Genomic DNA, 13,142 nt, shown 5'->3' with positions numbered 1-13,142 from the left:
GACTATTTCACTACCATGGCGTGTCCTTCTGATAACAATCCCGTGGATGAAGCTGCAGCATTACTGCGCAGAGAATTCAATATTCGTCGGGAGATGATTATCAGACTATTGATTATAGATGTTCTTGCATTTCCAGGCAATTCTCTGTTTGAGCGGTACCGTTTCATGTCACAGCGGATATTCTGTGTTGCGCTGCGTTTTTTTGCAAACGGGAGTTTTTGTATACAACGTATGAAAATCATTCAGTAGGCCTACATTAAAAGTTATATTAGGTGGTGAATATTTACACTACCATGGCGTGTCATTTTGATAACGATCCCGTGGATGAAGGTGACGCATTTCGCAAAGAGAATTAAATATTGGTCGGGAGATGATTATCAGACCGCGCATAGACGTCCTTAATATACTGCAGCCATAATTACAAAATGAATGAAATGGATCTTTTGAGCAAGTTGAATGTATTTGACTCAGCGTTTCTAAATATAATTCCAGCTTTTCTTGCAATTCATAGGTTCAAAAGTGTGTGCTTTTAGTTGGGTTACCGGTATATTAACTACTCCTATACAGCCTTCTGATCCAGAATATCACCTATAATGCGAGGGGGCTGAATACGGCACAACACCGTTTCATGTCACAGTCCATCTCACCCCTCCTTACATTTCCAACATTAACAGCCAGTATTGCTCTCATATCACAGCAGATATTGTGTGTTGCGCTGCGTTTTTTTTGCAATTGGGAGTTTTTTATACAACATTGATATGTTGTATAAAAAACAGCCACTTACGGTGATATTTACTTTACCATGTAAAACCTGCTCAAAATGAGGCGTCACCATGAGACTGTGCTGAGGTTTTACCTGTTTGAAAAATGTTTTTATGTTTCATCTTAAGCTGCGCTTCTCCCCCGCGGGGTTGCACTTAAATGAAATAAATTAATAGGCTCCCACTCAAGCAGTTCCCCCTGTGATATTACTGTGATTGCAACTGGACTACATTTAAACTTATGCACTGACCCGAGCAGCAATGTCCTCCCGCACCGTCTCCCTCTCTTTTGCTGCAGCAGCGGTGTAAACCTGCTCAAACTCACCGTATGAGCGCATTAATATTTCCATTTCCAGTTGTAGCGTAGCCCTTCGCTTCCCCGTTCCCATGGTGACTCGTCGAATCGGGGCTCCATTGATGCTGTCTGTTTATACTTGTGGTGCACGCGCTTAACTCCAGGTCAAACTACTCTGAGCTGATCAACCTAACGCAAATCTGCTGTTCTGGAACCGAAAACTCAGAGTTTCCTATCTCAGAGTAGATCAACTCAGAGTTCAGGGTTAAACTCAGAGTTTCCTATCTCAGAGTAGATCAACTCAGAGTTCAGGGTTAGACTCAGAGTTTCCTGTCTCAGAGTAGATCAACTCAGAGTTCAGGGTTAGACTCAGAGTTTCCTATCTCAGAGTAGATCAACTCAGAGTTCAGGGTTAAACTCAGAGTTTCCTATCTCAGAGTAGATCAACTCAGAGTTCAGGGTTAAACTCAGAGTTTCCTATCTCAGAGTAGATCAACTCAGAGTTCAGGGTTAGACTCAGAGTTTCCTATCTCAGAGTAGATCAACTCAGAGTTCAGGGTTAAACTCAGAGTTTCCTATCTCAGAGTAGATCAACTCAGAGTTCAGGGTTAAACTCAGAGTTTCCTATCTCAGAGTAGATCAACTCAGAGTTCAGGGTTAAACTCAGAGTTTCCTATCTCAGAGTAGATCAACTCAGAGTTCAGGGTTAGACTCAGAGTTTCCTATCTCAGAGTAGATCAACTCAGAGTTCAGGGTTAAACTCAGAGTTTCCTATCTCAGAGTAGATCAACTCAGAGTTCAGGGTTAAACTCAGAGTTTCCTATCTCAGAGTAGATCAACTCAGAGTTCAGGGTTAGACTCAGAGTTTCCTATCTCAGAGTAGATCAACTCAGAGTTCAGGGTTAGACTCAGAGTTTCCTATCTCAGAGTAGATCAACTCAGAGTTCAGGGTTAAACTCAGAGTTTCCTATCTCAGAGTAGATCAACTCAGAGTTCAGGGTTAGACTCAGAGTTTCCTATCTCAGAGTAGATCAACTCAGAGTTCAGGGTTAGACTCAGAGTTTCCTATCTCAGAGTAGATCAACTCAGAGTTCAGGGTTAAACTCAGAGTTTCCTATCTCAGAGTAGATCAACTCAGAGTTCAGGGTTAAACTCAGAGTTTCCTATCTCAGAGTAGATCAACTCAGAGTTCAGGGTTAGACTCAGAGTTTCCTATCTCAGAGTAGATCAACTCAGAGTTCAGGGTTAAACTCAGAGTTTCCTATCTCAGAGTAGATCAACTCAGAGTTCAGGGTTAGACTCAGAGTTTCCTATCTCAGAGTAGATCAACTCAGAGTTCAGGGTTAGACTCAGAGTTTTTTGAACCTGCTTTGTGAAACAGGCCCCTGATGTTGTTGTTGTTGTTGTTGTTGTTGTTGTTGTTTACAGACGTCGTGCTGAAGTTCAGGGACCTGATGTTGTTGTTGTTGACGTTGTTGTTGTTGTTGTTGTTGTTGTTGACGTTGTTGTTGTTGTTGTTGTTGTTGTTTACAGACGTCGTGCTGAAGTTCAGGGACCTGATGTTGTTGTTGTTGACGTTGTTGTTGTTGTTGACGTTGTTGTTGTTGTTGTTGTTGACGTTGTTGTTGTTGTTGTTGTTGTTTACAGACGTCGTGCTGAAGTTCAGGGACCTCATCTCTAAACTGGAGAAAGACGTCGACGCCGTGACGAAGCTCGAGAGAGAAGAGAGAGAACTGGCCGCGTCTGAGGCCAAGGTGAGACCTGGACCCCCCAGACCTGGACCCCCCCGAGACCTGGACCCCCCCGAGACCTGGACCCCCCAGACCTGGACCCCCCCGAGACCTGGACCCCCCAGACCTGGACCCCCGAGACCTGGACCCCCCAGACCTGGACCCCCCAGACCTGGACCCCCCAGACCTGGACCCCTGAGACCTGAACCCCTAAAGACCTGGACCCCCGAGACCTGGACCCCCCAGACCTGGACCCCCGAGACCTGGACCGTCGAGACCTGGACCGTCGAGACCTGGACCGTCGAGACCTGGACCGTCGAGACCTGGACCGTCGAGACCTGGACCCCCGAGACCTGGACCCCCCTGAGACCTGGACCCCCCCGAGACCTGGACCCCCCCGAGACCTGGACCCCCGAGACCTGGACCCCCCGAGACCTGGACCCCCGAGACCTGAACCCCTGAAGACCTGAACCCCCGAGACCTGGACCCCCGAGACCTGGACCCCCGAGACCTGGACCCCCCAGACCTGGACCCCTGAGACCTTTTTCAGGCTGTCCCATCAAAATAAAAGCACGAAAAAAAAATGTAATAAAGCCTTATTTGTGTGTGTGTGTGTGTGTCTCTCTCTGTGTGTGTGTGTGTGTGTGTGTGTGTGTGTGTGTGTGTGTGTCTCTCTCTGTGTGTGTGTGTGTGTGTGTGTGTGTGTGTGTGTGTGTGTGTGTCTCTCTCTGTGTGTGTGTGTGTGTGTGTGTGTGTGTGTGTGTGTGTGTGTGTGTGTGTGTGTCTCTCTCTCTCTCTGTGTGTGTGTGTGTGTGTGTCTCTCTCTCTCTGTGTGTGTGTGTGTGTGTGTCTCTCTCTCTGTGTGTGTGTGTGTGTCTCTCTCCCTGTGTGTGTGTGTGTGTGTGTGTGTGTGTGTGTGTGTGTGTGTGTGTGTGTGTGTCTCTCTCTGTGTGTGTGTGTGTGTGTGTGTGTGTGTGTGTGTGTGTGTGTGTGTGTGTGTGTGTGTGTGTGTCTCTCTCTCTCTCTGTGTGTGTGTGTGTGTGTGTGTCTGTGTGTGTCTGTGTGTGTGTGTCTCTCTCTCTCTGTGTGTGTGTGTGTGTGTGTGTGTGTGTGTGTGTGTGTGTGTGTGTGTCTCTCTCTGTGTGTGTGTGTGTGTGTGTGTGTGTGTGTGTGTGTGTGTAGCTCAGTGTGGCACAGAAGCGTCTGGACGGTTCCTCTGAATCTCAGCGAGTTTGGTTTCAGACGCAACAGGAAAGGAAACAAAGTCGAGGTGAGTACGAAACTCTGGTCCTGGTCTAAGTGTGCCTCAGGTCCTGGTCTGGTCCTGGTCCTGGTCCGGTCCGGTCCTGGTCCTGGTCCTGGTCCTGGTCCGGTCCGGTCTAACTGTGCCTCTGGTCCCCCCTCAGTGTCGAAGGCTCTGCAGGAGTTCGATTTCGCCCTCAGAGGAAAAAAGAAGAGAGAAAAGTTCCTGAAGGACGGAAAAAAGAAGGAGCCGACGGTAAAAACTGACCCCTGAACGCACCGTCACCTGAACGCACCGCCGCCTGAACGCACCGTCGCCTGAACGCAACGTCGCCTGAACGCACCGCCGCCTGAACGCACCGCCGCCTGAACGCACCGCCGCCTGTGTCCCGTTTCACCTGAACACACCGTCACCTGAACACACCGTCACCCGTGTCACCTGAACGCACCGTCACCTGAACGCACCGTCACCTGAACGCACCGTGTCCCGTGTCACCTGAACGCACCGTGTCCCGTGTCACCTGAACGCACCGTCACCCGTGTCCCGTTTCACCTGAACGCACCGTCACCTGAATGCACCATCGCCTGTGTCCCGTTTCACCTGAACGCACCGTCACCTGAATGCACCATCGCCTGTGTCCCGTTTCACCTGAACACACCGTCACCCGTGTCACCTGAACACACCGTCACCTGAACGCACCGTCACCCGTGTCCCGTTTCACCTGAACGCACCGTCACCTGAACGCACTGTCACCCGTGTCCCGTTTCACCTGAACGCACCGTCACCCGTGTCCCGTTTCACCTGAACGCACCGTCACCCGTGTCCCGTGTCACCTGAACGCACCGTCACCCGTGTCACCCGTGTCACCTGTGTCCCGTGTCACCTGAACGCACCGTCACCCGTGTCCCGTGTCACCTGAACGCACCGTCACCCGTGTCCGGTGTCACCCGTGTCACCTGTGTCCCGTGTCACCTGAACGCACCGTCACCTGAACGCACCGCCGCCTGAACGCACCGTCGCCTGAACGCACCGCCGCCTGAACGCACCGCCGCCTGAACGCACCGCCGCCTGAACGCACCGCCGCCTGAACGCACCGTCGCCTGAACGCACCGCCGCCTGAACGCACCGCCGCCTGAACGCACCGCCGCCTGAACGCACCGTCGCCTGAACGCACCGCCGCCTGAACGCACCGCCGCCTGAACGCACCGCCGCCTGAACGCACCGTCGCCTGAACGCACCGCCGCCTGAACGCACCGTCGCCTGTGTCCCGTGTCACCTAAACGCACCGTCACCCGTGTCCCGTTTCACCTGAACGCACCGTCACCCGTGTCCCGTTTCCCCTGAACGCACCGTCACCTGTGTCCCGTTTCACCTGAACGCACCGTCACCCGTGTCCCGTTTCACCTGTGTCCCGTTTCCCCTGAACGCACCGTCACCCGTGTCCCGTTTCACCCGTGTCCCGTTTCACCTGAACGCACCGTCACCCGTGTCCCCTGAACGCACCTTCACCCGTGTCCTGTGTCACCTGAACGCACCGTCACCTGTCCCGTGTCACCTGAACGCACCGTCACCTGTGTCCCGTGTCACCTGAACGCACCGTCACCTTTGTCACCTGAACGCACCGTCACCCGTGTCACCTGAACGCACCGTCACCTTTGTCACCTGAACGCACTGTCACCCGTGTCACCTAAACGCACCGTCACCCGTGTCCCGTGTCACCTGAACGCACCGTCACCTGTGTCACCTGAACGCACCGTCACCTGTGTCACCTGAACGCACCGTCACCCGTGTCCCGTGTCCCCTGAACGCACCGTCACCTGTGTCACCTGAACGCACCGTGTCCCCTGAACGCACCGTCTGTTCCCAGGCGGAGGAACGCGCGCAGTTCGAGATCCTGAAGGCTCAGATGTTCGCGGAGCGCGCGGCGAAGAGAGAGCGGCGCCCGAAGAGAGCGAGAGCGATGCCGCAGGACGACACGCCCACTACAGGTACACACACACACACACACACACACACACACACACACACCTGTACACACACCTGTACACACACACCTGTACTCACACACCTGTACACACACACACACCTGTACACAAACACACCTGTACACACACACCTGTACACACACACCTGTACACACACACACCTGCACACACACACACACACCTGTACACACACACCTGTACACACACACCTGTACACACACACACCTGTACACACACACACCTGTACACACACACACACCTGTACTCACACACACACACACCTGTACACACACACACCATTACACACACACACACACACACACCTGTGTACGCACACACCTGTACACACACACCTGTACACACACACACCTGTACACACACACACACACCTGTACACACACACACACCTGTACACACACACACACCTGTACACACACACACACACCTGTACACACACACCTGTACACACACACACACACCTGTACACACACACACACCTGTACACACACACACACCTGTACACACACACACACACCTGTACACACACACACACCTGTACACACACACACACCTGTACACACACACACCTACACACACCTGTACACACACACACACCTGTACACACACACCTGTACACACACACACCTGTACACACACACACCTGTACACACACACACCTGTACACACACACACCTGCACACACACACCTGCACACACACACCTGTACACATACACCTGTGCACACACACCTGCACACACACACACCTGTACACACACACCTGTACACACACACACACCTGCACACACACACCTGTACACACACACACACACACACACACACCTGTACACACACACACCTGTACTCACCTGTTGCCCATTTCCTGTGTCTCGTCAGCAGCAGCCAATCAGAAGGCAGGAAAGGGCGGAAACAGGAAGTCCGTGTTCGACAAGGAGCTGACGAACACGAGCAGCAAGGCACTAAAGCACTACAGAGCAGGGTGAGACACCTGTCTGTCTGCACACCTGTCTGTCTGCACACCTGTCTGTCTGCACACCTGTCTGTCTGTTCACCTGTCTGTCTGCACACATGTCTGTCTGCACACCTGTCTGTCTGCACACCTGTCTGTCTGCACACACACCTGTCTGTCTGCTCACCTGTCTGTCTGCACACCTGTCTGTCTGCACACCTGTCTGTCTGCACACCTGTCTGCCTGCACACCTGTCTGTCTGCACACCTGTCTGTCTGCACACCTGTCTGTCTGCACACCTGTCTGTCTGTACACCTGTCTGTCTGCACACCTGTCTATCTGCACACACACCTGTCTGTCTGCACACCTGTCTGTCTGCACACCTGTCTGTCTGCGCACCTGTCTGTCTGCGCACCTGTCTGTCTGCACACCTGTCTGTCTGCACACATACATGTCTGTCTGCACACCTGTCTGTCTGTCTTCACACCTGTCTGTCTGTACACCCGTCTGTCTGCGCACCTGTCTGTCTGTACACACACCTGTCTGTCTGCACACCTGTCTGTCTGCACACCTGTCTGTCTGTCTGCACACCTGTCTGTCTGTCTACACACCTGTCTGTCTGCGCACCCGTCTGTCTGCACACCTGTCTGTCTGTCTGCACACCTGTCTGTCTGCACACACACCTGTCTGACTGCACACCTGTCTGTCTGCTCACCTGTCTGTCTGCACACCCGTCTGTCTGCACACCCGTCTGTCTGCACGCCTGTCTGTCTGCACACCTGTCTGTCTGCACACACACCTGTCTGTCTGCACACCTGTCTGTCTGTCTGCACACCTGTCTGTCTGCACACACACCTGTCTGCCTGCACACCTGTCTGTCTGCACGCCCGTCTGTCTGCACACCCATCTGTCTGCACACCCGTCTGTCTGCACACACACCTGTCTGTCTGCACACCTGTCTGTCTGCACACCCGTCTGTCTGCACACCTGTCTGTCTGCACACCTGTCTGTCTGTCTGAACACACACCTGTCTGTCTGTCTGAACACACACCTGTCTGTCTGAACACACACCTGTCTGTCTGCACACCTGTCTGTCTGCACACCTGTCTGTCTGCTCACCTGTCTGTCTGCACACCCGTCTGTCTGCACACCTGTCTGTCTGCACACCCGTCTGTCTACACACCCGTCTGTCTGCACACCTGTCTGTCCGCTCACCTGTCTGTCTGCACACCCGTCTGTCTACACACCTGTCTGTCTGCACACCCGTCTGTCTGCTCACCTGTCTGCCTGCGCACCCGTCTGTCTGCACACCTGTCTGTCTGCACACCTGTCTGTCTGCACACCTGCCTGTCTGTCTGCACACCTGTCTGTCTGCACACACACCTGTCTGACTGCACACCTGTCTGTCTGCACACCTGTCTGTCTGTACACCTGTCTGTCTGCACACCTGTCTGTCTGCACACCTGTCTGTCTGCACACCTGTCTGTCTGCACACCTGTCTGTCTGCACACCTGTCTGTCTGCGCACCTGTCTGTCTGCACACCTGTCTGTCTGTCTGCACACATGTCTGTCTGCACACCTGTCTGTCTGCACACCTGTCTGTCTGTCTGCTCACCTGTCTGCCTGCTCACCCGTCTGTCTGCACACCTGTCTGTCTGCACACCTGTCTGTCTGCACACCTGTCTGTCTGTACACCTGTCTGTCTGCACACCTGTCTGTCTGCACACCTGTCTGTCTCTAACCGTCTCACCTGTCTGTCTTACAGCCCGTCCTTCGCGGACAGGAAGCGTCTCGGTGTGGACAGGAAGCGCCCTGGCAGCTCCAGGTGAGTGTTACCTGTCTCTCTCTCTCTCTCTGGGTGAGTGTTACCTGTCTCTCTCTCTCCGGGTGAGTGTTACCTGTCTCTCTCTCTCTCTGGGTGAGTGTTACCTGTCTCTCTCTCTCTGGGTGAGTGTTACCTGTCTCACTCTCTCTGGGTGAGTGTTACCTGTCTCTCTCTCTCTCTGGGTGAGTGTTACCTGTCTCTCTCTCTCTGGGTGAGTGTTACCTGTCTCTCTCTCTCTCTGGGTGAGTGTTACCTGTCTCACTCTCTCTGGGTGAGTCTTACCTGTCTCACTCTCTCCAGGTGAGTGTTACCTGTCTCTCTCTCTCTGGGTGAGTGTTACCTGTCTCTCTCTCTCTGGGTGAGTGTTACCTGTCTCTCTCTCTCTGGGTGAGTGTTACCTGTCTCTCTCTCTCTGGGTGAGTGTTACCTGTCTCTCTCTCTCTCCGGGTGAGTGTTACCTGTCTCTCTCTCTCTCCGGGTGAGTGTTTCCTGTCTCTCTCTCTCTCTCTCTGGGTGAGTGTTACCTGTCTCTCTCTCTCTCTGGGTGAGTGTTACCTGTCTCTCTCTCTCCCCAGGTGAGTGTTACCTGTCTCTCTCTCTCTCTGGGTGAGTGTTACCTGTCTCTCTCTCTCTCTCTGGGTGAGTGTTACCTGTCTCTCTCTCTCTCTCTGGGTGAGTGTTACCTGTCTCTCTCTCTCTCTGGGTGAGTGTTACCTGTCTCTCTCTCTCTGGGTGAGTGTTACCTGTCTCTCTCTCTCTCTGGGTGAGTGTTACCTGTCTCTCTCTCTCTCTGGGTGAGTGTTACCTGTCTCTCTCTCTCTGGGTGAGTGTTACCTGTCTCTCTCTCTCTCGGGTGAGTGTTACCTGTCTCTCTCTCTCTCTGGGTGAGTGTTACCTGTCTCTCTCTCTCCTGGTGAGTGTTACCTGTCTCACTCTCTCTCTGGGTGAGTGTTACCTGTCTCTCTCTCTCTGGGTGAGTGTTACCTGTCTCTCTCTCTCTCTCTGGGTGAGTGTTACCTGTCTCTCTCTCTCTCTGGGTGAGTGTTACCTGTCTCTCTCTCTCTGGGTGAGTGTTACCTGTCTCTCTCTCTCTGGGTGAGTGTTACCTGTCTCTCTCTCTCTGGGTGAGTGTTACCTGTCTCTCTCTCTCTCTCTGGGTGAGTGTTACCTGTCTCTCTCTCTCTCTCTGGGTGAGTGTTACCTGTCTCTCTCTCTCTCTGGGTGAGTGTTACCTGTCTCTCTCTCTCTGGGTGAGTGTTACCTGTCTCTCTCTCTCTCTGGGTGAGTGTTACCTGTCTCTCTCTCTCTGGGTGAGTGTTACCTGTCTCTCTCTCTCTCTGGGTGAGTGTTACCTGTCTCTCTCTCTCTCTCTCTGGGTGAGTGTTACCTGTCTCTCTCTCTCTCTGGGTGAGTGTTACCTGTCTCTCTCTCTCTGGGTGAGTGTTACCTGTCTCTCTCTCTCTCTGGGTGAGTGTTACCTGTCTCTCTCTCTCTCTCTCTGGGTGAGTGTTACCTGTCTCTCTCTCTCTCTCTGGGTGAGTGTTACCTGTCTCTCTCTCTCTGGGTGAGTGTTACCTGTCTCTCTCTCTCTCTGGGTGAGTGTTACCTGTCTCTCTCTCTCTCTGGGTGAGTGTTACCTGTCTCTCTCTCTCTGGGTGAGTGTTACCTGTCTCTCTCTCTCTCCAGGTGAGTGTTACCTGTCTCTCTCTCTCTGGGTGAGTGTTACCTGTCTCTCTCTCTCTCTCTCTCTCTCTCTCTGGGTGAGTGTTACCTGTCTCTCTCTCTCCAGGTGAGTGTTACCTGTCTCTCTCTCTGGGTGAGTGTTACCTGTCTCTCTCTCTCTCTGGGTGAGTGTTACCTGTCTCTCTCTCTCTCTGGGTGAGTTTTACCTGTCTCTCTCTCTCTGGGTGAGTGTTACCTGTCTCTCTCTCTGGGTGAGTGTTACCTGTCTCTCTCTCTGGGTGAGTGTTACCTGTCTCTCTCTCTCTCTGGGTGAGTGTTACCTGTCTCTCTCTCTCTCTGGGTGAGTGTTACCTGTCTCTCTCTCTCTGGGTGAGTGTTACCTGTCTCTCTCTCTGGGTGAGTGTTACCTGTCTCTCTCTCTCTCTCTGGGTGAGTGTTACCTGTCTCTCTCTCTCTCTCTCTGGGTGAGTGTTACCTGTCTCTCTCTCTCTCTCTCTGGGTGAGTGTTACCTGTCTCTCTCTCTCTGGGTGAGTGTTACCTGTCTCTCTCTCTGGGTGAGTGTTACCTGTCTCTCTCTCTCTCTCTGGGTGAGTGTTACCTGTCTCTCTCTCTCTCTGGGTGAGTGTTACCTGTCTCTCTCTCTCTCTCTCTGGGTGAGTGTTACCTGTCTCTCTCTCTCTCTGGGTGAGTGTTACCTGTCTCTCTCTCTCTCTCTGGGTGAGTGTTACCTGTCTCTCTCTCTCTCTCTGGGTGAGTGTTACCTGTCTCTCTCTCTGGGTGAGTGTTACCTGTCTCTCTCTCTCTGGGTGAGTGTTACCTGTCTCTCTCTCTCTGGGTGAGTGTTACCTGTCTCTCTCTCTCTGGGTGAGTGTTACCTGTCTCTCTCTCTCTCTGGGTGAGTGTTACCTGTCTCTCTCTCTCTGGGTGAGTGTTACCTGTCTCTCTCTCTCTCTCTGGGTGAGTGTTACCTGTCTCTCTCTCTCTGGGTGAGTGTTACCTGTCTCTCTCTCTCTGGGTGAGTGTTACCTGTCTCTCTCTCTCTCTGGGTGAGTGTTACCTGTCTCTCTCTCTCTCTCTGGGTGAGTGTTACCTGTCTCTCTCTCTCTCTGGGTGAGTGTTACCTGTCTCTCTCTCTCTGGGTGAGTGTTACCTGTCTCTCTCTCTCTCTCTGGGTGAGTGTTACCTGTCTCACTCTCTCTCTCTGGGTGAGTGTTACCTGTCTCTCTCTCTCTGGGTGAGTGTTACCTGTCTCTCTCTCTCTCTCTGGGTGAGTGTTACCTGTCTCTCTCTCTCTCTGGGTGAGTGTTACCTGTCTCTCTCTCTCTCTCCGGGTGAGTGTTACCTGTCTCTCTCTCTCTCCGGGTGAGTGTTACCTGTCTCTCTCTCTCTCCCCAGGTGAGTGTTACCTGTCTCTCTCTCTCTCCCCAGGTGAGTGTTACCTGTCTCTCTCTCTCTGGGTGAGTGTTACCTGTCTCTCTCTCTCTGGGTGAGTGTTACCTGTCTCTCTCTCTCTCTGGGTGAGTGTTACCTGTCTCTCTCTCTCTCTGGGTGAGTGTTACCTGTCTCTCTCTCTCTCTCTGGGTGAGTGTTACCTGTCTCTCTCTCTCTCCGGGTGAGTGTTACCTGTCTCTCTCTCTCTCTGGGTGAGTGTTACCTGTCTCTCTCTCTCTCTGGGTGAGTGTTACCTGTCTCTCTCTCTCCCCAGGTGAGTGTTACCTGTCTCACACACGAGTAAAAATGGCCGACTGTGTGTTTTTTGTGCTTCAGGTTCAAGAAGAAGAAGTGATGACGATCCAAGATGGCCGCCCGCAGCAGCAGCAGCAGCAGTTCGTCTTTGTTTGCTGTTTAAATCTGTTTCAATAAAAAAACAGTTTCAATAAAGTTTCAGCTCCTGAGTCTTTATTTAGAGACGGAGGAGGAGCAGGTGCAGGAGCAGGTGCAGGAGCAGGTGCAGGTGCAGGTGCAGGAGCAGGAGCAGGTGAAGGTGCAGGTGCAGGTGCAGGAGCAGGAGCAGGAGAGGGAGCAGGAGAGGGAGCAGGTGCAGGAGCAGGTGCAGGTGCAGGTGCAGGAGCAGGTGCAGGAGCAGGTGCAGGTGCAGGAGCAGGAGCAGGTGCAGGTGCAGGAGCAGGTGCAGGTGCAGGTGCAGGTGCAGGTGAAGGAGCAGGTGTAGAGACGGAGCAGGTGCAGGAGCAGGTGCAGGAGCAGGTGCAGGAGCAGGAGCAGGTGCAGGTGCAGGAGCAGGAGCAGGAGCAGGTGCAGGTGCAGGAGCAGGTGCAGGAGCAGGTGCAGGAGCAGGTGCAGGTGCAGGAGCAGGTGCAGGAGCAGGTGAAGGTGCAGGAGCAGGTGGAGCAGGAGCAGGTGCAGGTGCAGGAGCAGGTGCAGGTGCAGGTGCAGGAGCAGGTGCAGGTGCAGGTGCAGGAGCAGGTGCAGGTGCAGGAGCAGGTGCAGGTGTAGAGACGGAGGAGGTGCAGGAGCAGGTGCAGGTGCAGGTGCAGGAGCAGGTGCAGGAGCAGGTGCAGGAGCAGGTGCAGGTGCAGGTGCAGGTGCAGGTGCAGGAGCAGGTGCAGGTGCAGGTGTAGAGACGGAGCAGGTGCAGGTGCCGTACGCACCGCGTCCAGGGCCGTACGCGCCGCGTCCAGTGCCGTACGCGC

The 13,142-nt window shown here is 53.5% G+C and overlaps 1 protein-coding gene across 2 annotated transcripts in view; it reads left to right on the top strand.

Annotated features, from left to right (window-relative positions):
- ddx27 (DEAD (Asp-Glu-Ala-Asp) box polypeptide 27) overlaps nt 1–12,366 on the top strand; it is a 33,895-nt gene extending 21,529 nt beyond the window's left edge. Inside the window, exons 15-21 of one of the 2 annotated variants that reach the window (XM_083940853.1) lie at nt 2,704–2,810; nt 3,969–4,056; nt 4,193–4,284; nt 5,897–6,017; nt 6,913–7,012; nt 8,748–8,807; nt 12,259–12,366. In XM_083940853.1, the coding sequence (XP_083796979.1) occupies nt 2,704–2,810; nt 3,969–4,056; nt 4,193–4,284; nt 5,897–6,017; nt 6,913–7,012; nt 8,748–8,807; nt 12,259–12,277 (587 nt within the window). In that variant the 3' untranslated portion in view covers nt 12,278–12,366. Of the gene's footprint in view, nt 1–2,703; nt 2,811–3,968; nt 4,057–4,192; nt 4,285–5,896; nt 6,018–6,909; nt 7,013–8,747; nt 8,808–12,258 lie in introns of both variants that reach the window. The other variant, XM_083940852.1, reaches the window with a different exon arrangement.
- Nucleotides 12,367–13,142: the final 776 nt, after the last annotated feature.

Source organism: Echiichthys vipera (genome assembly GCF_963691815.1).
Source record: "Echiichthys vipera genome assembly, contig: SCAFFOLD_55, whole genome shotgun sequence".
In the NCBI taxonomy this organism is placed as follows: Eukaryota; Metazoa; Chordata; class Actinopteri; order Perciformes; family Trachinidae; genus Echiichthys; species Echiichthys vipera.
This window is presented reverse-complemented; position numbering and strand designations above follow the sequence as displayed.